This window comes from Rutidosis leptorrhynchoides, chromosome 5 (genome assembly GCF_046630445.1).
Source record: "Rutidosis leptorrhynchoides isolate AG116_Rl617_1_P2 chromosome 5, CSIRO_AGI_Rlap_v1, whole genome shotgun sequence".
NCBI classification, from domain to species: Eukaryota; Viridiplantae; Streptophyta; class Magnoliopsida; order Asterales; family Asteraceae; genus Rutidosis; species Rutidosis leptorrhynchoides.
The window spans coordinates 400,391,996-400,419,034 of NC_092337.1; the positions used below are offsets into that span (position 1 = coordinate 400,391,996).

The 27,039-nt window shown below is 30.0% G+C and overlaps 1 protein-coding gene and 1 long non-coding RNA gene across 4 annotated transcripts; one reads left to right on the top strand and one right to left on the bottom strand.

Moving 5' to 3' along the window:
* The first annotated feature begins 3,564 nt into the window (after nucleotides 1-3,564).
* Nucleotides 3,565-6,275, top strand: LOC139850289 (uncharacterized). Of its 3 annotated transcripts, XR_011759986.1 has the most exons (6): nucleotides 3,565-3,885; nucleotides 4,348-4,417; nucleotides 4,921-5,018; nucleotides 5,604-5,697; nucleotides 5,825-5,913; nucleotides 5,994-6,275. It is a non-coding gene; the product is annotated as an uncharacterized lncRNA (long non-coding RNA). The 3 variants fall into 3 exon arrangements; XR_011759985.1 differs by lacking the exon at nucleotides 4,348-4,417 and having other exon boundaries at nucleotides 4,917-5,018; XR_011759984.1 differs by lacking the exon at nucleotides 4,348-4,417.
* A 17,358-nt stretch (nucleotides 6,276-23,633) lies between these two features.
* Nucleotides 23,634-25,429, bottom strand: LOC139850624 (large ribosomal RNA subunit accumulation protein YCED homolog 2, chloroplastic-like). Its single transcript, XM_071840177.1, has 6 exons — nucleotides 25,158-25,429; nucleotides 24,891-25,073; nucleotides 24,619-24,708; nucleotides 24,380-24,469; nucleotides 24,094-24,174; nucleotides 23,634-23,788 (listed from the first exon to the last, which is right to left on the bottom strand). The coding sequence occupies exons 1-6, from the start codon at nucleotides 25,293-25,295 to the stop codon at nucleotides 23,732-23,734; spliced, it is 639 nt and encodes a 212-aa protein (XP_071696278.1). The 5' UTR covers nucleotides 25,296-25,429; the 3' UTR covers nucleotides 23,634-23,731.
* Nucleotides 25,430-27,039: the final 1,610 nt, after the last annotated feature.

Consider the following 27,039-nt stretch of genomic DNA (forward strand, 5'->3'; position numbering starts at 1 on the left):
TAATTCTGACACTTTCACTATCCCTTTTAATTATGGATTAAATTTGAGTACTTATAAATAAACCATGGTTATAGACATGGTTTTTCAATCTTCTCTTAAAAAAGTAAATTCACAATTCTCAAAGAAAAAGACTAGGAATTTAGCATTTTCTTTCATCATCATAAAATAAAAAATAAATATCTTAATCATTATCATTATTAACATATAAATATAAATAAATAATTATATAAATATAGAGTAATAAATATGTATACGTAATACGTATCATTTAATAAATAATTATATAAATACAGAGTAATAAATGAACAAAGGCAAACCCAAAATAACAATCTTCAGTCCACACATGAAATTATATGCTGAAATTTTTGTAATAACATGAATAATGAAGATGCGATCAATGGTTCATGAGTCAATACACGATTTGTCTAATGGTTAAAATGGTGAGCTTTCACCTAGTGCAATCACTACAAAAATAAAGAGTGCTACTGCTACCACTGGCCTTTGTCAATCCCTTGTCAATTTTACTATCCCTTTTAATTATGAATTAAATTTGAGTACTTATAAATAAACCATGGTTATAGACATGGTTTTTCAATCTTCTCTTGAAAAAGTAAATTCACAATTCCCAAAGAAAAAGACTAGAAATTTAGCACTCTCTTTCATCATTATAAAATAAAAAATAAATATCTTAATCATTATTATTATTAACATATAAATATAAATAAATAATTATATAAATATAGAGTAATAAATATGTACACGTAATACGTATCATTTAATAAATAATTATATAAATACAGAGTAATAAATGAACAAAAGTAAACCCAAAATAACAATCTTTAGTCCTCACATGAAATTATATGCTGAAATTTTTGTAATAACATGAACAATGAAGATGCGAGCAATGGTTCATGAGTCAATACATGATTTCTCTAATGGTTAAAATGGTGAGCTTTCACCTAGTGCAATCACTACAAAAATAAAGAGTGCTACTGCTACCACTGGCCCTTATCAACCCCTTGTCAATTTTACTATCCTTTTTAATTCTGACACTTTCACTATCCCTTTTAATTATGGATTAAATTTGAGTACTTATAAATAAGCCATGGTTATAGACATGGTTTTTCAATCTTCTCTTGAAAAGGTAAATTCACAATTCGCAAAGAAAAAGACTAGGAATTTAGCACTCTCTTTCATCATTATAAAATTAAAAATAAATATCTTAATCATTATCATTATTAACATATAAATATAAATAAATAATTATATAAATATAGAGTAATAAGTATGTATACGCAATACGTATCATTTAATAAATAATTATATAAATACAGAGTAATAAATGAACAAAGGCAAACCCAAAATAAAAATCTCCAGTCCTCCCATGAAATTATATGTTGAAATTTTTGTAATAACATGAACAATGAAGATGCGAGCAATGGTTCATGAGTTAATACACGATTTGTCTAATGTTTAAAATGGTGAGCTTTCACCTAGTGCAATCACTACAAAAATAAAGAGTGCTACTGCTACTACTGGCCCTTGTCAACCCCTTGTCAATTTATCATCCCTTTTAATTCTGACACTTTCACTATCCCTTTTAATTATGGATTAAATTTGAGTACTTATAAATAAAGGGGGATGATTCTCACACACACTTTTTTGATCCTCACACACCTATTTTAACCTTTTACTCTTCTAATAATACTCAATTGGTGTGTGAGGATCAAAAAAGTGTGTGTAAGAATCATCCCCCATAAATAAACCATAGTTATAGACATGGTTTTTCAATCTTCTCTTGAAAAAGTAAATTCACAATTTCCAAAGAAAAAGATTAGGAATTTAGCACTCTCTTTCATCATTATAAAATAAAAAATAAATATCTTAATCATTATCATTATTAACATATAAATATAAATAAATAATTATATAAATATAGAGTAATAAATATGTATACGCAATACGTATCATTTAATAAATAATTATATAAATACAGAGTAATAAATGAACAAAGGCAAACCAAAAATAACAATCTCCAGTCCTCCCATGAAATTATATGCTGAAATTTTTGTAATAACATGAACAATGAAAATGTAGGAGGATTACCCATAAAAGTTTTTGTCGCTAAAGATAGAGATGCATACGTATTATTTACACATAATTACCTTTATTTTTAGGAAAGCAAAATAATAATACTAGCATTAAACTTCAACCCTTCTTCGTATTGTTATTGCATACGTATTATTTACACACGATTATTATTATTATTATTATTATTATTATTATTATTATTATTATTATTATTATTATTAATATTATTAATAATATTATTATTAATATTATTATTATTATTATTATTATTATTATTATTATTATTATTATTATTATTATTATTATTGTTGTTGAGAGAATGCTAGCGTAAACTGTAAACCTTAAACGTAAATTTCGTTAACATATATTCATACATTTTTAGTTTACGTTTTTCGATTTCAATTTTTAAACGGTAAACCTTAAACGTAAATTTCGTTAACATATATTCATACATTTTTAGTTTACGTTTTCCGATTTCAATTTTTCTAATTATGATTATTCCGTTTATGTTTTGGGTTTCACGTTTGCAAAAAATAAAACGTAAGCATTAACATAAATCTAAAACGTAAACGTAAAATGTAAAACGTCACATACATTTACATTTAAGGTTGTGATATAATAAAATGTGAAAACTAAAATTATAAATTATTTAATAAAAAGATGAAGTAACATTAATATTAATATTAATATTGTAATTATAGTAGTAAAATAATAATAAAGTAAAAATAAAAAAGTAAAGACATCATAATTAAACAATAATTATTCAACTTGGTCAAAAAGGTGGTTTTTTAATCCAACACCTTTGGTTTATTGATCCATACTCTATAAATTTCAAATTCTTGATAGAAGAGAAACTAAATGAAAAGTGCTAATTGGAAGAGGAGGGAGGAGTGGAGGTGGTGAGTAATTGTGGAGCTCTAGGTCACAGAGAAAAAAAGCATGAGAGATACAGTGCCACAGACAAAAAGTTACTTCAATATTATATCTAATTTAAATTTAATGAAAGAAACTTTTTATTTATATTAAATTTTAATATTACATCAGCAAATAAAATTACAACTCTTATGAGCACATTGTACAACTCATAGAAACATAAGATGACCTCACCCAAAACTTCTATTTATTTGATAGAATAGATAGATTCTAGTTGATGTATTTCTCAATATCATTATATAATTGTTTATGAAAAACATGAAATATATCAAGTTTTATTTAGTTATAGTTACAAATTTATAGTAACTTATTATCTTACTTCTTATTACTTTTAATAATAAATAATAATAATATTTCGTATACATTTATAATTAATAATATTACATTTGAGCAAATGAATTCAGTGTTCACCAACAGTTAATGGTTTTTTGGTATTTTCACATCAACATTCAGGGCTATTTTCGTCTTTCTACTGCAAGTGATATGTTACTCCCACCTACGGCCTACCCACATCCACCCTCTCCATTCCATCGACCTCTTGCTTCTGGAATCCTCCGGGCGATTCTCTCTACCTTATCGCCATATTAGGGTTTCCTTTTTCCTTCACTGATACGATGCACATGGCGATTCATGAGTTTTCCCAATTCATCCACCTACCAACTCTATACTCGTTTTCTTCATTCGGTATTCTTTCTGAGACAAATATCACAATAACACCTCCAAGAACGATTCTTGGAGTTTTAGGCGATCGATGCAAGGTTAGGGTTTTGCCGTTCTTCTTGGGTTGATAACCGACACCAGTATTTGCGTTGTGCCTGATTAAAGACCTTGACCATTTGAAAAAGTCGATGAGGATGAAAGGTAGGGTTTTATTTTTTTAGTTTCTTGCAATTAGTGGGTTTGAATTGTTATAATCGTTTGATTAACGATTTTTTACCGGTTGGTTTAAGGTTGGATTTAGGGTTTTATCAGTAATTGGGGTTTTAATATGTGATGGAATTCGAACTGGTCTGTAGCGTCATTCCCGCAACCTGTTTGTTAATACACGCTATTCTTGATTAAGATTATAATAGTTTTTCTGAAGTTTATATGTTTTTTACGGAATTGTTTAACTATTAAATCAAACTAGGAGTGTCCTTATGGAGTAGAGATGACCTTCTACATCTTTTTGGACCAACGGAAGATGATTTGATGATGCTAACTACTTAGTGAATAATCTGTCACATATTTTTGTTGTTGCTAATTAGTATCATGTTGTATATGTTGAGGACTTGAGGCCTATCTAGATAATAATGTGTATTAATCTGGTTAGTATCTCTGTAGGATGACAAACTTTGTCGATAACAAGATAGAATAAAATGATGAATTTTGGAATCAAGACGCTTTTAAAGAGGTATTTAGTTAGTTTATCTTATTACGGAGTACATTGTAGTACTAAATATAATAATAGGGGTATTGTTGAGGTTGTTAAGTTTCTTGCATTATGATTATCATATAATTTTTCACACTATATGTAAATGTTTCATTATGAAGTAAATTGAACTTTTTTATTTACATTGACGATGGACATTACAATTGCAGGAATATTTTAAAAAAATCATACAACTGGGGTAATTATTATTATTATTATCCTTTTTTTTTCAAATAGAAATTTGCGGCTTTAATGAGTAATTTGTGCATTTATAAGTTTATATTTGTTCAGTTCCTTCTTGGCTCTTGCGAACGATTGTTTTTGCAAGTGTAATTTTTGCCTACTCTTTTTTTACTTCTTGACGGTTTTTCATCGCATATCTTACACCATCTTTATTCCACGAAGGCATGATTTTCTATTCCAGTACGTCCTTTTTTTGGTTTCTGTTCATAGTTTGTTTGTTGTTGATTTTTTTGATTAGTCAGGTTAATGTCCGGGCTTTCGTTTTGCTGTTGGGATTTGATTGCGAATTGAATGTGAAATTTACATCGCTACCGGATTTCGTGGTTGTTTTTACTTCAAGGTAATTTCTCTTTTTTTTTTTTTTTTGTTTAGGTTTCAGCTTTATACGTTTGTTAGTTTTTCTTAATTTGTGTTTTGTGTATTAACAAGCGTGTTTTCGTGGATATCATGTTTACTACAGTTCTTTTTAGACGGTTTAAAACTTCATACCATATATGTTTCAAAAACTTTGATTGACATGGGTGGTTGTTAAATTCATGTAGAAGTTTTGATGCATTCACATAGAACAGGGTTGGAATTGGTTATCATAAAAGTACTCAGAATTATGTAATGTAGAAATACATCCAATTGTGTGCTTTAGAAATATTATAGTAGCTAGACATTTTAGGTGTGTTTTGTTAGATATAAAGGGATTGCATGAATTCTTGGTTCATGACTGTATGTATCATATATAATATTGTAATTTATTTAGCCAATTTCATGTTGCTTTAAAAAATATGTTAAAAAATTATGGAGTATATAATATAAAACGTTATGTTCTTAGGTTTTGCATTTCCGTTGAGTTTTTTGGTCATATTTTAATTTTATGTTCCTACCACATTGGCAGGTTATGTATTTCATTTTTTTTTCTAAAATTATTATGCAGGATGAAATATGTGTAAGAAAAATATATTGACGTACAATGGTTTATGTGCTATCAGCGAACAACAACAACAACAACAACAGCATAAATATTAATGGTATTAATTTTGTTCTTCTAACTTTTCCATGCATCTCTGTTCAATTCAAAGAAGTTTTGTGGTCATATTTTATGTTCCTATCACATTGGCAGGTTATGTATTTCATTCTTTCAAAATTAATATGCAGGATGATATATGAGTAAGAAGAATATATTGACTTACAATGGTTACTGTGCAATCAGTGAAAGTTCTTAATTGACGTACCCGTTTGTGGTGGTAAGTTGAAAGTTCTTAATTGCTTTGTCTTATGTCATGCTTTAAGGAAACTTATTAGCTTATATTGGAATTTTTTGTAGGATCTTCCGAGTATATGGGAAGTTTAAGGTGAATCAATGACATGACTAAAGCCATTCTTAGCCACAATTGTTTTCGAAAGAGTGTCTCTAACAACCTTGTGGTATGTTAATATGTAACAACTGCAGTCGAGAATGAATTTGTTGTATAGTTTTGCTGGTATGTTGTGCGCTGTCAGTTTACTGATGCCGTCCGAGTTTAATATAAAGCTAAAAAAGTGTATGCTATCTATGAAACGAAACACGTATATGCATTTCATAATTTTTGCGCCGCGAAGCGCGCTGACCATCTACTTGTTCTGAACATATATGTGCAAGTAAGTGATCTCATATCGGGTTTGCTTGTGACAAGTAGTTAATGCTTGCGACTTATTGTGGACTCGTTAACGCATTTATTTTTTACACAATCATTATGCCCGTGATTAAGTTTTACACAATAAGAATCCAAACGTTATACAAATCATTTTAAAATATAAGTGACTAAAAACAAAACTAATTTTTCACATGCCATACGTATATAAACATTTGCAGTTTCAAACTTCATTAGTAAGAGTAAATACATTTTCCACATAAAGAAAACTGCATACCCAATTTGTTTTACATAATAATAAATAAATATTCATAACATAAAATAAATATAAATATAAATATAAATACAAATACAAATATAAATATAAATATAAATGAAAATATAAATATAAATATAAATATAAATACAAAAACAAAAACAAATACAAATACAAATACAAATACAAATACAAATACAAATACAAATATTAATACAAATATAAATATAAATATAAAAATAAGTATAAATAAAAATAAATATAAATATAAATACAAATACAAATGCAAATACAAATACAAATACAAATACAAATACAAATACAAATACAAATACAAATACAAATTTAAATAAAAATATATATATATATATATATATAAATATAAATATAAATATATATATATATATATATATATATATATATATATATATATATATATATATATATATATATATATATATATATATATATATATATATATATATACAAATATAAATATAAACTAGTGAAATGACCCGTGGAACCATGGGTTTGTTTAAACGAAACAGTTTAATGATATGTTTTAGGTATTAAGTGAACGTAAATGCTAAAATTATTTAGTTTAATGACTCGTGGAACCACATAGTCCGACTAAGAAACTCGTCAGTTGAACATTTCATCAAACACCTAAAATGCATATTAAACAATCCACATTCAATCATAAGAGATAATATTGGTTGTCATTTTATTTTAAAAGTGTAAATTAAAAATATAAATATAAAATTGGTTTCCTTCTGCCTAACTTTTATACTTGTTCGTACTTAATTTAAAATAATTAATTAAAATAATTTAATTTTAATTATTAAAATAATTATTAATAAGATTAAATAATAATAATTAATTAATAATATTTAATTTTAATTCAAATTTATTTAGATTAATGACATCACCCACAATGCTTAGATTTTTTTCTTTTTCTTTAAGATTTTTTCTTAACAAAGAAATTAGCTTAATAATGACATTATCATTTTAGCAATATAATAGAAAGTATAGATAGATAGATAGATACATAGATAGATACCAATATAAATATAAACTAGCTAATAGACCCGTGAAATCACGGGTTTATCAAAACTTACATACAGAAAACCTCAACCTAACTAAAGATTTAAAGAATGGTTATAAAAAAGTCATTTTATTTAAAATATAAAAATTAACATTGTTGAGTTTAAAGTAATTGTACATTATTTAAGACATTTTTATTCCTTAACTATACATTACTTTGATACCTAACTAATCTCCAATCCTTCATCTCAGCTTCCTATAAATCACTATATATTTTCGAATACCAGAGTCATGCCTCAAAACAACTGCAATACATTGAACATTAAAAAGGTTAAAATTATATGTTACTCCGTATTAATCAATTTTACCCAATTTGACCCCTCATTCTCGATCAAATCCCACACTGCTCAATTCAACTTTTCCGTTTGACCCTTTAAATATATGCAATATGCAAATTAGATATAAACCATGCTTTGAATCCAATTGAAAAACATCCTCTTTCCCCTACTGATTTGAATATTATAGCACTAAGGAATCTTGATACCCGCAACCCCTAATGATTCGATCACCAATATGATACACATCCTAACATGACATCGAATCTAAGAGAATAATCAACAAAAAACACATTATATGGGTCAATATAATATAAGCATATACAAACAAACAAACACACACACGCGCACACATAGATAAATACATAATATCTACACAGAAAATGATCCATGATATTCCTTGCCTTGAATGGGAAGAGTGTTTAGAAACAAATGATCCCCGATCAGCCTGTGATGTACAGAAATTTTTTGCGTAATCGATATGCATTATGTCAAAAATGGTTACATTGTCAAATAAATGACACTAATAAATCAGGTTATAAAAAATATGATACATACACAAGATGTTAATATCTTAAGGAATCATCACCTTACCTCTATCATAAAGTTTCATGGTTGGTAATTCGATGGTAAAATTGTTATATTTCCATGTAAGCAATCAAAGAAAATGATCAATGGGTTCAACAAATGAACTTCTTGGAACACGGGTTTAAGTAATCATGAATAGAGTCAATTTCAGGTGGCAAATGAATGGGTCAAGCTAAAAAATGATATAGTTGACTTGGAGGCTTAGACCATGGTACATAATCCTTATGTACATATCACCATAAGAAACAACAAACTATAACCTACATCTTCGTATAAATCCTTTGATTATACTATTACAACTTTGAACCACCGGTACACACATAACCGTTTTATACCGATTATTATTACAATTGTTATTACTTAAATGAAAAGAAGGTATATGCACAATTTTATTTGTATAGGAGCAATGATTCTAAGTACCACGTATAGCCTGCATCTATTTATATATGAGCACATATATCCATATTAAGTATGAGAGCAGTACTTATACAGCACTATTTATCCAAAATAGTTAACTTTTAGACCACAATTTCAGGCTCTCAGTAAGGTTTTGCACAAATTTAGTAGGTATGCTATTCACATTACTAAGATTTGACACAGATTTAGTGACAGATTCAATTAGATGAATATAAATAAAAAAAAGTAACTTCGAATGATAAGGGAACCTGTAAGCAATTGGTCGAACACCTGGTAGGCATCATGTTCCTGCTTCATCGAGCTCACAACTTCAAGGACTAAAGATTATCCCTTGAATTATCTAGACAAAAACATAGGACTAAAAATTACACCTTACGTTAATATCAAAAAAAAAAAAAAAAAAATGTAACAGGATTATTCTTTTTTAATAAACAACAATCCGCCAACTTAAATGTCAATCTGCTACCCGTTTGACCCATTTTAATTCAAGTAAACTACAAAATCAATTGATGTGGATTCCTTCAAGATCATCACTTGGCCAATAATTTTACTTTTAGTTCACAAAATATGGCTGTTCTGATCAAATTATTGTGTAGATGCCAGAAAATGTAATCTCATATACATTACTTAGAATCAACATGTATACTTAAGACCAAACTACATAAAGGAAACGGAACACATGCAAATAAAGAAATAAAGTAAATTTACCGTCATAATTAGCATTGATGCCATTGATTGAATTATCAACTTTAGCTCTTGAAGAAATACAGCTACCCATAAATTTCCATATGTTCCAACATCCAGTTATAGTCTCCACCTTTCATCATCACTAATCAATCATAACAATATCATTATCATTTTTCTAAAGTACAACCTTCTTCTTAAAACATATGAAGTCTACATACATTCTTGACAAATTCAGAATGTACGAAGTCAATGAGCATATTACATATTAAAAATATTAAAGCTACTGTTGACTGAATTCAAAGTGAATATAGAAAAACACTTGCATGTTTAAAATTGTAATTGATCCAGACATTCAAGAATTGCTATTGACATAACATCGAACACATTGTGTGCACAAGAAAAACTTCAAAAATCGCAATCAAAGAATCAGTGAATATTATATATAATATTACTATTTCATGAAAGATGATTAGAAAAGATTTGTATTATAGGAATGCAAGCACGTCTTTGACAAATAAATACCAACCCACCATAATAAGGTATTGTGTCAAGTATTTGAGAAGAATAGAAATGTAATGAAATGGTTTATTCATAATACATGAATACCTATTTTACAGTAGTGTTCATGATGGTTTCCACTATTTTAAGAATTGCAACTCAATTACTATTTCATCTTTCTTTCCTTCAATTTTATTAACAAAACACAACAGGAACATCTATAATAGATTTTCTAGTGCCAGATGAAATATGTACAATGAGTACGCATATATGATAAATTATAATCTATAAAAACTTACAGACTAAACATGACGATGACCTAATCCTCCATTTTGAAATAATTTGTTTGCCAACTTCACAAGATACCAATAGCAATTATAAACTAATCCCTATAAGAAATCGGCAACTAAAATGCAGACATGCATCATTACTTGAAAATCTAAGCAACAAAATACACAAAGTAAAAATGTACCTTTGAGCCGTATTGTGACGATCGCTCCAAATCCATATGGACGAACACGTCATTCATCGATTTCATTGCGAGGTATTTGACCTCTATATGATACGTTTTGTAAACATTGCATTCTTTTGAAAAGGCACACCATAAATGAATATTTAAATCAAAGGTTTTCGACGTCTGATGATTTCTACATATAGACAATCACCGTAAATAATAGTTTACAATAGTACTTTCGTTGACAATACAGTCAAAATAAGATACATGGTGATGATTTGGTGAATGCAACGTTTCCTTGATAAATATGCCATGTAAGACTCCATGCACATAGCTTGTCTAACATATAAGCAAACAGCGGAAGACTTCTAGGGAACCTGAGAATAAACATGCTAACAAGTGTCAACACAAAGGTTGGTGAGTTCATAGTTTTAATGTTTTGCATAATTTGTACATAAAGGTGGATCACATGATTTCAGTTGTTTCATCCAGAAACGTTTATCAACAGATTATATAAAAGTGGATCACAAGATTTCAGTTGTTTCATCCAGAAACGTTTATCAATAGATTATATAAAAGTGGATCACAAGATTTCAGTTGTTTCATCCAGAAACGTTTATCAATAGATTCTACATAACAGAGCACCCTGGTAACTAAGCTTTAACGTTATATAATAAATACCCCATTCGTTTTAATACACGCAAACCAACGTGTCCTAAACTCAAATAACACACGTCCGTTAAAAGGCTAGCGCTCTAGCTCGGACGGGATGTCAAGCCCTATGGATCCATATACTGTTATTCGCGCCCACCAGTCCATATCCTATGTACTGGCAGCTACTAGTTACCAAAGCTAAGGGATTTTCGGTTCAAACTCAGTGTAGAATTAAGTATGTACTTGTATCCATTGCGTTTAAAATAAATTGCATGTATTCTCAGCCCAAAAATATATATTGCAAAAGCAATTAAAAAGGGAGCAATGAAACTCACCTTAGCAGCACATAAAGTTGTTCATCGAAATGTGACCGAAACTCGGAATACCAAATAACCGTAGATCTCAACCTAGAGAACATATGTTGGTCAATAAATGTCTATCAAGCTAGGTCAGGTCATAGTGTATCACAATCCTAATGCTCGAGATCGATATACAATAGTTATCAAAAGTTATTTCAAAAAGTCAATCTGACTCCATACAATAGTTGAATGATCATGGCAATCGAATCATTTTAATATTTCACATAGTTTCCTAATTCTTGTAAGATTAAACTATAGTTTTTATAAGGCTTTAAAATATGATAAAACAATCAGTTTTGACAATTGTTCAACAAAACGAGACGTGTCTTATATAAGGATTTATTTACTCGGTTGGTAATATTCAAAAATCCATTTTATCAATCTCGTAAACAAGTTGTTTAAATATTAATTGCAGATTCAAAAGCAATTCCAATTAACGTCAATTATAATTCAGTTGATTATATCTTTTAATCCGTTCATCGAAACTATTCGATATCTAAATGAAAAGTTATTGATTTTTCGTCAGCTTTCCAAAAACATGTATATCATATACCTTTTACCAGTAATATATGTATTTAATTTGTGATTCATTATAAACTGTTTAACGACGAAATTTAGCATACAAGCATGCTTAAATATATATACTCGAGCACTAGACATGGATACACAATTAATATATAAAAGATAAAATATGAGTGCTTACGTATCAATATTGAGATTCAATATTGTAGAAAAGTACGTAGACACAACGGAGATGATAAACACTAGGTTTGACTTGCGAACAGTACCCATGAATATTACCCATAACCTCCATAGCTATAACCCATATTTTCCTTAGCTATATCCCGCTCGTAAAACTTGTTTTTAAATTACTCGAACGGCACTCCGTCGTAGTATTTTATGTATAATACTAATTAATAATACTAATATTAATAAGATTAATAATAATAATAATAATAATAATAATAATAATAATAATAATAATAATAATAATAATAATAATAATAATAATAATAGTAATAATAATAATAATAATAATAATAATAATAATAATAATATAAATAAATATAATGCATACGGAGTGAGGATAGATGGATAGATGAAAAGGTGTAAAAACTGAACCCAAACTCGAGCAATTTATAGAACCTTTTCTGAAAAAGTACCCCATTCGATCGCATGGGATTTGTGCTTCAAGGCCATGCGATCGCATGGCCCTCTGATCCAGCTCACAAACTTTTAACTTTTTGTTTGTCGACATAATTTTATATAATATATAATATATATATATATATATATATATATATATATATATATATAATATATTTAATTTATATAATTAATTATATATTATATTAAATTTACATGCATAGTTGACTTGTAATTTTCATTCCGATGACTCGTACGTTGTCACTCGACTTATGTCCCGGTTCCGGTTTCTCAAACGCATTTTCGTACGCTTAGAAAACTCGCAATTTACTTTTTGTGACTCGTACATTTGTCAAAATATAGTCTTAAATTATCAATAAACTATATCATTCAAAGTGTATCTTAAACTTTCGAGTGTTTTGGTCATTTACTTCTATAAATCATTGTCTCGCTATTTGTTGATATATATATATATAATAACAAATCGTTTTATGACCAAGTTAATATATATTTTCAACATTCATAAACACGTTTTAAATATACGTCGCAAGTTATTCATACAATTAATATTCCAACTTATCATATATATTCAAATAAATATTTAAACCAATAAGTTTAATGTACGGTATTAAACAATTAAAACTTTGTTACGTTTTCAAGTTATAGTATATATATGTATTTATTTACATATAATGGTTTGCGAATCGTTGAGAACAACCGAATGGTACTTGAATAGTTCAAAAATTTTGAGATTCGGTTTTACAGACTTTGCTTATCGTGTCGAAAACATTAAATCATTTAAAGATAAAGTTTAAATTTGGTCAGAAATTTCCGGGTCATCACAGTACCTACCCGTTAAAGAAATTTCGTCCCGAAATTTAAGTGAGGTCGTCATGGCTAACAATAGAAATGTTTTCATGGCGAATATGAGTTGATAAATAGAATTTTATCACCGTTGAATTATATGGATAAAACAATCCGATTTCTCAAAGCGTATGAGAGAAGTTATCGTAAAAGAGTGAAATGAAAGAATAGAGATTCGTCTTAGCTTTTGACGTAGTTACGATTGATTTCCAGAATTTAAGGAATAGAAAATCTTCATAATCTAAATAAGATTTGATTCTTCGGAATTTGCGGAAATTAGGATTTTCTTTGATTAAATGCGTAATCTGCCTCGATTGCTATAAATTGACCTCTTCCGTTTCATTTATTTTCACCACTCCTATAATCTTCTTTCTTATTTCATACATCCCAATAGATTGTGAAAATGCTTAATCCAGTTCTGATTCTTGATATTTTCCTGGCTATCGTATCCTTCATTCTTCTTTTTCATCTGCCACCAGAGGAAGTTATGTTCTTCTACTATTACCTTGGGGGTTATAGTGTTTTTAATTCTCCCGTGTCTTTATATTGCTATACGCATTGATATACACGGTTTGTAATTTCGGGGTTGTTATCGGGCTTTATGTTCTCCATTATATTTCGTAGCTTCATGCTTTCGTTTTCTCTTCCCGACCTTAAGTCAAGCGGATAATGGTCCAGAATTCATAGGTATAAAGTTTCAGATGAACATAACTAATGTTCTAAGAAAGAAATGGTAATAGCACAATCTGACTTGTCAAATTACCAGAATACCTCGAAAAAGACCGAATCATTAAGAAAATATTTTCTTGATATTTTTAGAGATTATATAGAATGAAAGAGTATGTAACATGGTTCATGATGAGGGTATGATCTGTGAACCTTTATCACGTTCCATTAGAAACTCATCATGACTTACTGTAATATAATCACGTTGATCAAGTGTCATTATATTATACTAACTCATGCTTCAATTCCCAACATTACTTCAAAACATTTATATTTTAAACTTGAAAGTTTCAGAATTTAGAAACTAAAATAGTTTCTTTTATGGTGTAACACAGATATCGTAAGGAGAAAATTGATTTTCGATAAGAATGATTATGAAATTATCTCCAGAAATATGGAGGATATTTATAATGAAAGATACGATGATATCTTAGAATTTCTAATATCAGAGGATGATGAAGAATATTGTCTGCAAGGGTTTAGATTCGGAAGCAAGGTATTCGTTAATGGCTTCAGCAGATACTGAATCATTTGGATTCTTTGAAGACAGATTTCGTCCTTGTGATTTATCCACAGCCTCTTTCATACTTTGCTCAATCCGTTTTCCAGTTCTAAACTTTCTCTTTTTTTCTGAGCTTTGCCAGCACACTATCCTTTATCATCAAACTTTTTACTGTTAAGGTCGTTTACAGTTTTTGCGGCTTCATCAGTATTTTTCAAGATTTCGAGAACTAGTTCGTAGTTTAAGGTGTTTTTCAGAAAATTCACATTCGAAATCTGTAGGTCTAGAAGATAGATGTTATCTATATATAACTGTTGTCGTAGAAAATGCTGCGAGATTCAAAATACTGATTGCTAATTCCCGGTGGTTGGTATGGCAATTGTTGTTACTAGTTGTATATGAGTACTTGATAGAGTTTCAATGAATAATTATTGTGATTTTTCGAAGAAACTTAGGTCACAGATTAATGAAGTTGCTGGTAAATTTACTGCTAATGTGGTGGGACATGAAAGGTTCCCTTGTAACAAGAACGTATATGTCAAGGTTACAATAAAGTTAATCTGAAAAGTCGAAGTTGACTGGTTGGAAGTGTGATGAAAATTGATATCTTGAAAAGAATTGTAAGATTATTTTCGGTATTAACAACATTAAAGGATCTTGCACAGTTTTGAAGTCAAAGTATAGATTTGAAAGATGTAGAGATCTAAGAATGATGTCACGGGTTCAGAGTTATGACTTGGATTCTGATCCGTCAATATCAGAATATGTAATTGAATTTGTATGAAAACGATTGTATATCGTTGTGAAGATAGTGAGTGTAGTTAATGATTTTTGAATCAAAATTGAAGAATGTACAGTGTAACATATTAATTGCGAATTTAAATATTTCCCGGGTATTACCTACCCGTTAAAGATTTCACAATTAATACTTTGTACAAAAGAAATTTTTTTATTACTGTCTTTACGAAAATATATGTATGTATATTTTCTTCAGATGTAATACAGATTTAATGAGTTAGTATCATATTAAGCTCATTTGATTTTTGGCTTGGATGAATAATCTCTAAAACATTAGAGATTACATAATCTTCGCGGAGTATTTCACTAATGAAATCAATACTTCATTATTCATTCTTATTGATATTCCTCGGTGAAGGATGTTGATGCTTGTGGAATTCTTGCGAACTTTGCAAGGCACATATGATGTTTTCTGGAAAGTTTCGAGTATATCGAAAATGAAAATGTATAATCAATTATGTAATTGAATAATACACTTGGTTTATTATGAAATGGGATTCATTAAGTTGAAACATAGATTATAGTTAACAATGGTTAAGTTGTTAAGGAAGGATGTACATCATTGCATATTAGTAATATGAACTAACCGAGTAGTACCTACCAGTTAAGATTCACACGTAATAGCTTAGTACGAAAAGATTTATTTTGATTTAAAAATTCATATATATTAAATATACATAAAATTTCTTCAGGGGAAATGAGTTAATACTTCATCGGTTATTGTTGCTGGTATTTATTGGTAACTACGGTGCGTATGACGTTGATGCTCGTAGAACAGATTGTGAAGTTGAGGTTTGCGATGCGGATGTTGTTGGTGGTGGTAATGGTACTGTTGGTGTTGTTGTCGGTGGTACTGTTGATGCCGGTGATACTGTTGGTGCTTGTAACCTTTGCACCGTATTCTCCAAAGCCACTACCCGAGCGCGAAGCTCGTTGACTTCTTCTATTACACCGGGGTGATTGTCGGTTCGGACGAGTGGACGAATAAGATCTAGAATTTGAGATAATATATAATCGTGACGAGACACTCTGGAAATGAGAGAGAAAATGGTGTCTCGAATAGGTTCGCCGGTAAATGCTTTAGGTTCTTCGCCAAAAGGGCAATGTGGTGGATGGAAGGGATCACCTTCTTCTTGTCTCCAATAATTAAGTAGGCTACGAACCCATCCCCAATTCATCCAGAATAGGTGATGACTGATTGGTTGATCCATTCAGGTTACACTGTCTTCGGAATTCAGGTGAATATCCATATCAAAATAGCTGTCGGAGTTTAAGGAAATTGAACTAGATACGGGATTCATCTTACACGATTAGATAAAGGATTTTTGGGTATCGGATGATATTCTAATTACATAGAATACCAATATATAATACAAGGGATCCCGCAAATTACGGAGAAATTTTCGAAAGCTGTCAGGTGAAGTTGACAGTAACAGATATGCTAAGATATGAAATTTGGTCTATACACTATCTATGCAATCAATGCAATAAGACGCGTTTAGAATTAAGATGATAGACAGGTAATTTCCGATAAGAAATGATAAGCAAAACTTTTGACATGCAGACACAGTCGAAGTCCAGACTTACTAATGTATCCTAACAATTATCAGTTAGACACACTCATGCAAGACCTGGTTCACTAGGACCAACGCTCTGATACCAACTGTGACGATCGCTCCAAATCCATATGGACGAACACGTCATTCATCGATTTTATTGCGAGGTATTTGACCTCTATATGATACGTTTTGTAAACATTGCATTCTTTTAAAAAGGCACACCATAAATGAATATTTAAATCAAAGGTTTTCGACATCTGATGATTTCTACATATAGACAATCACCGTAAATAATAGTTTACAATAGTACTTTCGTTGACAATGCAGTCAAAATAAGATACATGGTGATGATTTGGTGAATGCAACGTTTCCTTGATAAATATGCCATGTAAGACTCCATGCATATAGCTTGTCTAACATATAAGCAAACAGCGGAAGACTTCTAGGGAACCTGAGAATAAACATGCTAACAAGTGTCAACACAAAGGTTGGTGAGTTCATAGTTTTAATGTTTTGCATAATCTGTACATAAAGGTGGATCACATGATTTCAGTTGTTTCATCCAGAAACGTTTATCAATAGATTATATAAAAGTGGATCACAAGATTTCAGTTGTTTCATCCAGAAACGTTTATCAATAGATTATATAAAAGTGGATCACAAGATTTCAGTTGTTTCATCCAGAAACGTTTATCAATAGATTCTACATAACAGAGCACCCTGGTAACTAAGCTTTAACGTTATATAATAAATACCCCATTCGTTTTAATACACGCAAACCAACGTGTCCTAAACTCAAATAACACACGTCCGTTAAAAGGCTAGCGCTCTAGCTCGGATGGGGATGTCAAGCCCTATGGATCCATATACTGTTATTCGCGCCCACCAGTCCATATCCTATGTACTGGCAGCTACTAGTTACCAAAGCTAAGGGATTTTCGGTTCAAACTCAGTGTAGAATTAAGTATGTACTTGTATCCATTGCGTTTAAAATAAATTGCATGTATTCTCAGCCCAAAAATATATATTGCAAAAGCAATTAAAAAGGGAGCAATGAAACTCACCTTAGCAGCACATAAAGTTGTTCATCGAAATGTGACCGAAACTCGGAATACCAAATAACCGTAGATCTCAACCTAGAGAACATATGTTGGTTAATAAATGTCTATCAAGCTAGGTCAGGTCATAGTGTATCACAATCCTAATGCTCGAGATCGATATACAATAGTTATCAAAAGTTATTTCAAAAAGTCAATCTGACTCCATACAATAGTTGAATGATCATGGCAATCGAATCATTTTAATATTTCACATAGTTTCCTAATTCTTGTAAGATTAAACTATAGTTTTTATAAGGCTTTAAAATATGATAAAACAATCAGTTTTGACAATTGTTCAACAAAACGAGACGTGTCTTATATAAGGATTTATTTACTCGGTTGGTAATATTCAAAAATCCATTTTATCAATCTCGTAAACAAACTGTTTAAATATTAATTGCAGATTCAAAAGCAATTCCAATTAACGTCAATTATAATCCAGTTGATCATATCTTTTAATCCGTTCATCGAAACTATTCGATATCTAAATGAAAAGTTATTGATTTTTCGCAAGCTTTCCAAAAACATGTATATCATATACATTTTACCAGTAATATATGTATTTAATTTGTGATTCATTATAAACTGTTTAACGACGAAATTTAGCATACAAGCATGCTTAAATATATATACTCGAGCACTAGACATGGATACACAATTAATATATAAAAGATAAAATATGAGTGCTTACGTATCAATATTGAGATTCAATATTGTAGAAAAGTACGTAGACACAACGGAGATGATAAACACTAGGTTTGACTTGCGAACAGTACCCATGAATATTACCATAACCTCCATAGCTATAACCCATATTTTCCTTAGCTATATCCCGCTCGTAAAACTTGTTTTTAAATTACTCGAACGACACTCCGTCGTAGTATTTTATGTATAATACTAATTAATAATACTAATATTAATAAGATTAATAATAATATTAATCTTAATACTAATAATAATAATAATAATAATAATAATAATAATAATAATAATAATAATAATAATAATAATAATAATAATAATATAAATAAATATAATGCATACGGAGTGAGGATAGATGGATAGATGAAAAAGTGTAAAAACTGAACCCAAACTCGAGCAATTTATAGAACCTTTTCTGAAAAAGTACCCCATGCGATCGCATGGGATTTGTGCTTCAAGGCCATGCGATCGCATGGCCCTCTGATCCAGCTCACAAACTTTTAACTTTTTGTTTGTCGACATAATTTTATATAATATATTTAATTTATATAATTAATTATATATTATATTAAATTCACATGCATAGTTGACTTGTAATTTTCGTTCCGATGACTCGTACGTTGTCACTCGACTTATGTCCCGGTTCCGGTTTCTCGAACGCATTTTCGTACGCTTAGAAAACTCGCAATTTACGTTTTGTGACTCGTACATTTGTCAAAATATAGTCTTAAATTATCAATAAACTATATCATTCAAAGTGTATCTTAAACTTTCGAGTGTTTTGGTCATTTACTTCTATAAATCATTGTCTCGCTATTTGTTGATATATATATATATATATATATATATATATATATATATATATATATATATATATATATATATATATAATAACAAATCGTTTTATGACCAAGTTAATATATATTTTCAACATTCATAAACACGTTTTAAATATACGTCGCAAGTTATTCATACAATTAATATTCCAACTTATCATATATATTCAAATAAATATTTAAACCAATAAGTTTAATGTACGGTATTAAACAATTAAAACTTTGTTACGTTTTCAAGTTATAGTATATATATGTATTTATTTACATATAATGGTTTGCGAATCGTTGAGAACAACCGAATGGTACTTGAATAGTACAAAAATTTTGAGATTCGGTTTTACAGACTTTGCTTATCGTGTCGAAAACATTAAATCATTTAAAGATAAAGTTTAAATTTGGTCAGAAATTTCCGGGTCATCACACGTATTGATTATAAAACGAACAAAATGAAAACTCTAACTTTTGAGCCGTATTTTCAAATCGATAAAAGCCTTGAAAAAATAGAATATAAATTAAAAATCGAAACTGCAACATTTACCTGTTTAATCTGAAGATAATCCCTTTAATCCTGCTTTGCGAATCGCTAAACCTTAAAAATCACTAATACCATTAATTGTTAGAAATAGCAAGAACAGTAGATAGAAATTAAACAACGAATCTGCAATTATTAAAGAACCGATAGGAATGGACGCTTCTTTATCATCATGAACACTGGATAAAAATCATCAATCTTAACAAAAGATGATACAGGAGTCGCCACAATGAAATTAGGGTTTTGGTGAGATGATGAGAAAAGTGTACCGAGTGCTGAGAGAATTAGATTATGTATTGTTTTAATGATCAATTATAAAAATTATATTTTTAATTGTAAATTAAATTATTAATGATGTCACTTAAGTTGCTTATATTTTTTTCTTTTTAATTTTTTTTTATTGAAGAAAAAAGTTTAATTATGATGTCATCATTTTAACAATTTAATAGAAACTATAGATATAAATATAAATATAAATATAAATATATAAATATATAAATATAAATATAAATATAAATATAAATATAAATATAAATATAAATATAAATATAAATATAAATATTAAATTCAATATAGATATAAATATAAATATAAAATATAAATATAAATATACACTCCGTAATAAACGATTTTGCACAACACCACCGGTGACTTTCCTCGACGGAAAAGTAAAAGAAACCGGCCATGGATGAGCTTGAATTCCAACGTGTCCTTCATCTCTTTCCCGTTGTTCGTACTCGCGACTACAATGTAACCTCCATCTACCGATCCCTATTCTTTATTCTTCTATGATTTATACATCTATCTGTTTCCATGCCCTATTTATTTTCGTTTGAGAATTGTTGGTAATTATATATATTTGAAAGTGATTAGGGTGTAACAGATTACAACGAATTCCACAAGTTCAGTTTTAATCATATAAATTGTGATAATTTCAATTATTTTTATTTTTATTTTATTTTTTTACGAGGAACCCCTAGCGACGAGCCATAATGGCTCCCCTCTAGTTGGTAAACCCGGGTAAACGGCAAGCTAGGCCTCCACCGCTACCGGGCAAAGCATCCTCTAGTCAATCAGTCACTAAATGGAGCTCGCCCAAGGTATTTGCCTTGAAGGGAATCGAACCGTGACCTCTTGCTTCATTGGAAGTCCTGGTGGCTAATTTTAATTATTGATACCTATTGTTAGGAGATGATATTTAATTAATGAAATTTAAGATGATCGGCGTAGTGATTTTGTTTCAGAATACCTGTTATTTAATAATTATGTATAATTTATATTTAATTTATATCCATGTTACAATTTAGTGCAAATTACTGGAAAAAATAGTAACTTCATATCTTTTGCTATTGTATGTACTGGACAAAATAAATATCCTGTTGCACTTGTCAAACTTTCAAATATTGCCTATGTATGTCACCTTAGGTAACATGTAAATCGATAATATGATACCTGTTATGTTGATGTGCCATTGTGTATGGCTGCCATGTCATCAGTTTCATACGATATCAGTTTTAGGAAGACTATTTATGATTGTAGATCGATGATAAGTTCTCATACATGCTTCTAAGTTCTAACTGATTAGGTGATGTTATATTGTTAGGCCGAGTCTGAAGTGCAACGGCAATTAACTACGCAGGCATCACGCAGGGTATTCTTCTTTGTTCATTCTTTTTTAGATAACCTTCATCTTTTCTCACAACTTTTGTGTTCTAACAATTTATACCTTTAGGTACGAGATCGAATGAATTCGCAAATTGAAAGGGGTTCAAGAGAAAAGGTTACTGGAGGTATTGACGGACAAGGTGATTGGACTTCTATTTTACTGTATCCAACCTTGATCTTGATATGCATATGCAACACTTTTGGTCTTTCATGTAAATTTGAAATTAATATATTACAAGTCATCCAATTCAATTAACTCTTTTACCATCTCTTCCACCAAGTTTGATTTATGAAATGATTTAGATGCCTTACGTAAAATGCTTCTAGCTAACTATCAGTCACTAGTTTGTAATCATAACAAACTAAATGGTCTTTGAAGATTTGTTAATCAAATTTGGGTGCATATGTATTTTTTACCAGGCATTATTTGGAAAACATAATTTTTTATCTTTATTTCTATTAAACAGATGCATTTTGGGAGAAATTGAAAGTTGCTGCTGCAAAGAAGGTACGGTTTTGTGTTTTTTTAATTAGTTTATGCAATGGTGACACATTATGTGCCACATTTTATGCAATGATGTTTGACATTAATTTGGGTGTATTTGATGTGAAGCTTTAAGTTATTGTTTGAACCAGATCATTTTGTAGTACAGATCGAAACACTAGTGGTCTTACTAGGTTGTCCTGCAAACCACCCATGTTCTAAATAATGATCGTATTATAACATATATATACTAAAACAATACCATACAATAATAAGGTATAGAGCCGCCAATTGTGACCCAAACTATCTATAAGTAACTGGATCAAAAGATTTTATCTTTAAAAGCAGGGTGAGTATTAACCTTTCAGTTAATGTTACAGGTTGGCAATGCTGATGCAGAGGGTTTTGTCAAGGCATTTCAACACGTTTACAGGAAACTTGTATGTTACCATCTCATATTTTAACTTCCGATTCACGTTTTACATTATTAAATATCAATCTAACTTTTAATCATCTGTTTGTTTTCAGGTTTTTGAAGAGCTTTCTTTATCTGCTGCTCAACGCTTTGTTAATTCATCATGAATTTTTAGATTTGTTGCTTGCTCCCTTAAACATATTAGCTGTACACTGTGAAAGTTAGCTATATGTACTTTATTACATTTCATATTTCATATTACTTTTTTGTTACAACAACTGTATCCAACTCCGCTCTTTGAAGATAATTTTGGGTTGTTTAGCAGATATCCATGTATTTATTACGCATAGAGTATTTTGTCTATGTATAATACAGATGCAGTAAACAAGATGAAATGGGTTAACCCTGAACATATGTACACAAGACAATACTGCAAGCCTGGAATAAAAAAGAAAATTATTATCCTGCTCTTGAAAGCTAAAGCCATGCTCAAATCACTTTCCGGGTTTCACATCGATCTTCTGCAGAACTTAAAGGTTAGATAAACATGTGTGTGTGTGTGTGTGTGTGCGTGTGCGTGTGTCTGTTTTTAAGGTCTATAGCCATAGTGAATAACTTACAGTTTATGATTTATTTATATGAGTTCCTTAGCTCTAGTAACTTGGACCACCTCTTATCGATAGTTGGGGTCTTTGTTATATCTGCAAATGGAAGAAATGATCTTAAATAAGTTTATATAAAAATCATTTAACGAACACACCTCGTATTCTGGTGTGTTGCTATAGCCATCTCTTATTAGAACTGCACTTCTTAGTACTTACGCTTTAAGCCGAGTTCTGATTTGTCACAATATTCTGAACAGGTTTCCTGCAAATACAGATGATAATTGGGTTTAAAATAGTTCTTAACTGCTACTTTCATAACCTGCATCTTCTCTCCTAGAAATGTCCACCTTTAATCTTGTAAATTCAAAATGATAGGTGTAATTTCTTTTTCTCTTGACCTTTTTTCATTTCTATGGTGCTTATTTTTGGTAATGATTTTTTAGCAGTCCCTAAAACAGATTATTCTTGTCAATTTTGAGTTGAATAAGGAAGACATTTACACTAAATGTCAACTGTAGGCTGTTATTGGGGAAAAATATAGTATAGATGAGTGTGTGTGATTCTTACATTAACAGAAGTGGTGAGCCTAATTGTGTCCTGTATTAAAGAGTCAAGATCTGCTTCACATCCAGGCTTCACATAGATTACCTGCAAATATCATTGCATTTAATCCTCTTTTTGTTGCTTTAATTTGCCCCTATAAACATATTTGGTGTGTATACTTACATATATGAATGTATACATGCGCATACATTCATATTTTCACTTACAAATGTATGCAAATGTATGTGAAACTATAATGTATGTTTATACATATGGGTATAAAGAAAGTGTGAGAGATATAGGGAAATACTGATGGATCGTCCCCTCCAATTTCAGGTAGCTGATTTGAGTCGCCATTGTTAGTAGTCGAGAGAATCCACACATTGAAGTTGGTACTTATCTGACAACACGGATATAATCAATAAGCACATTGCTTTTTTGAGTGTTGTAAGCACCAATCATAATTGCACATTTCTTGATAACTATAACATAACATCTTATATGTGCCTTCACACCTTGAAAAACACACACACACACGCACACAAATACCTGTCTGCAGTATGGCAAAGAGCAGTTGCTACACTTTCTGTTGAACGACGTATCAATCGTTCCATCAACCGAAAGCCCAAAGCCTGCATGCTGATACAAAAAAAATAATACATTTATCTTACAAAACATTCCCATATCATTTTTAGAAGTGGCAGATTAACCAATTTATACGGATTGATATAATATATGTTTTGTCGTTTACAAGTTACCTAACCCGCCCATATTGCCACCTCTACCAGTATAAGTAAGCACAACATAGACAGAATAGAGACCCTTTGAATAGTTAAAGACACCAATACTCTTGCTTTATTAGGATCACCATCTTCAACTAAATCCTCCAATCGTAGGTCTCTTAATGAGAAGTTATAATCAGCATTCCAGTTTCCCTGCCATTTCCCTTCTGCTGTCGATATTCGTATCAGACGTTTTCCTACTTTGTTCACTTTTTTCCCTATCTGAACAACACAATTGAAAATAGTTAGCATATGGTTGAAGAGATCAACTAATCCGAATTAAACAAATATATAACGTTTAATTACCAGTGGAATGTTGTTTTTATTAATAGAAGCTGAAACAGAGTATCTGCAGAATTTAAGTGATTTGGTGTGTGTTTGATTAAAAGAAGGCAGAGGAGATGTTAAGTTTCCTGAAATGCAGTATCCCATCTCTTGTTGCATTGGCTTGGGTCACCTTATCTCTAAAGTAGTAGTATTATGTAGTTGAACAACTTGTGGTGTATGTCTTTTGAGTAAACCAGAATAAGCCCTTGAACTTTGACTGAGTTTAAAAAGAGGACTCAAATGTTCCGGAAGAGATTCTTCAAGCTCAATGAATGATTTTGAATCGAATATATGACCGAGTTCCAAAATTTTTTGATATAACCTATCCGAGATGGTTATGATCTCCAGAGAAAATTTATAACCTATTAGAGATGGATATGATTTCCAGAGAATTTAGAGAAGGAAACAGAATTTTATTGACCCGAACATTGATTACATTTCTATTACAAGTTACAACACTTCTATTTATTACAGTTGACTTTCATCTACTGGTCTTCACCATTCATTACTAACTACATTACAAGATATTGACACATCTCCTTTGACTAACTAACTTCTAACAACTCAAGTTCTCTTCATCCTTCTGTTATTGTTCAATTGATAGTCGTTAGTCCACTGTGGCACTCCCACATTTCTCTTTGGCCTGCTATGATTGACTTCCATGTTGACCTGAGAATTGACTTTTGAATTGATCTGCTCATTATCCATTTCAGTTGTATCATTCTCTTAACTAATAACCATTTTGTGTAGGACAACAATCACAGATACCAATCGTCTTAAAAGAAAGTTTGCCATAGATATAGTTAGGGAAAATTGATTCAAAATGCATCGAACTTTCATCAAAATCCTATTGTATGCATCCAACTTTCAAAAGTCATGTTGTATGCATTCAACTTTGTATTTTCTCCTATTGTATGCATTCGACCTGTTATAACAGGTTACCTTCTAGGCCACCTTCTAGATATTTACATCTTTAGTTCCTCATATTTGGAAACTCTAATTTCATTAGTCCTTCTCTTAGACAAAACATTTATATCTTCATACATTCATCATCATCTATTATTCATCATCTTCAAAATGAATTAATTTAGTTAAAAGTTAACTAAATTAATTCCTTTTGCTGTAGTTTGATTTAAGTAATGTCCAGATTCCAAATTGCTTAGTTTAGATCTGTTACTAACTATTTTTTTAGATAATCAAATAATGTGTCTGTACCTAGGACAATAGTTTCTCTATTTTTTAGTAGTATGGTTCATTTGATAAAACAAAATGAACTAAAACCATGGTAGAAAAATATCTCAATGAGATATCATATACATATTTGTTTTTTGATTGGTTAAAAGTGCAGAACATTCTATTAGGTATCAATTTATCTCCATTGTTGGGTATTTAAATATTTAATTTGTTGAGACATGTTCGACAACCTGGCGAGTTTGCCATATGAGTCTAGTTCGCCACCAATTGTAATTAGGATACCACTAGGCACTATATCTTTAATGAAAGATGTTTAGATCACGTATTATTCTACCAAGTAGATTCTGTAATAGAGTAATTATTATTATTATTACGATAATAAGAATAATACATTATCTTGAAGACAAAGATTTATGGGTTCTGACCCTTTGAATGATATATGAAGATGATAGATATGAATGTATGAATAGAGAAATTATATTTAATTATGATAGTAACTGCTGCATATTCTCCAATTGACAATGCTGTTTTTAATAAAACAATAGAGAAATTAGGAATCTTTTTAAATCTTTTATTTTTTTTAAAAAAAGAAAAAAAGAATATGTGAAATACATAAAGATGCTTGCTTGTTTGAAATTGAGCTGGTACTGAATTAAATATCCGTCCA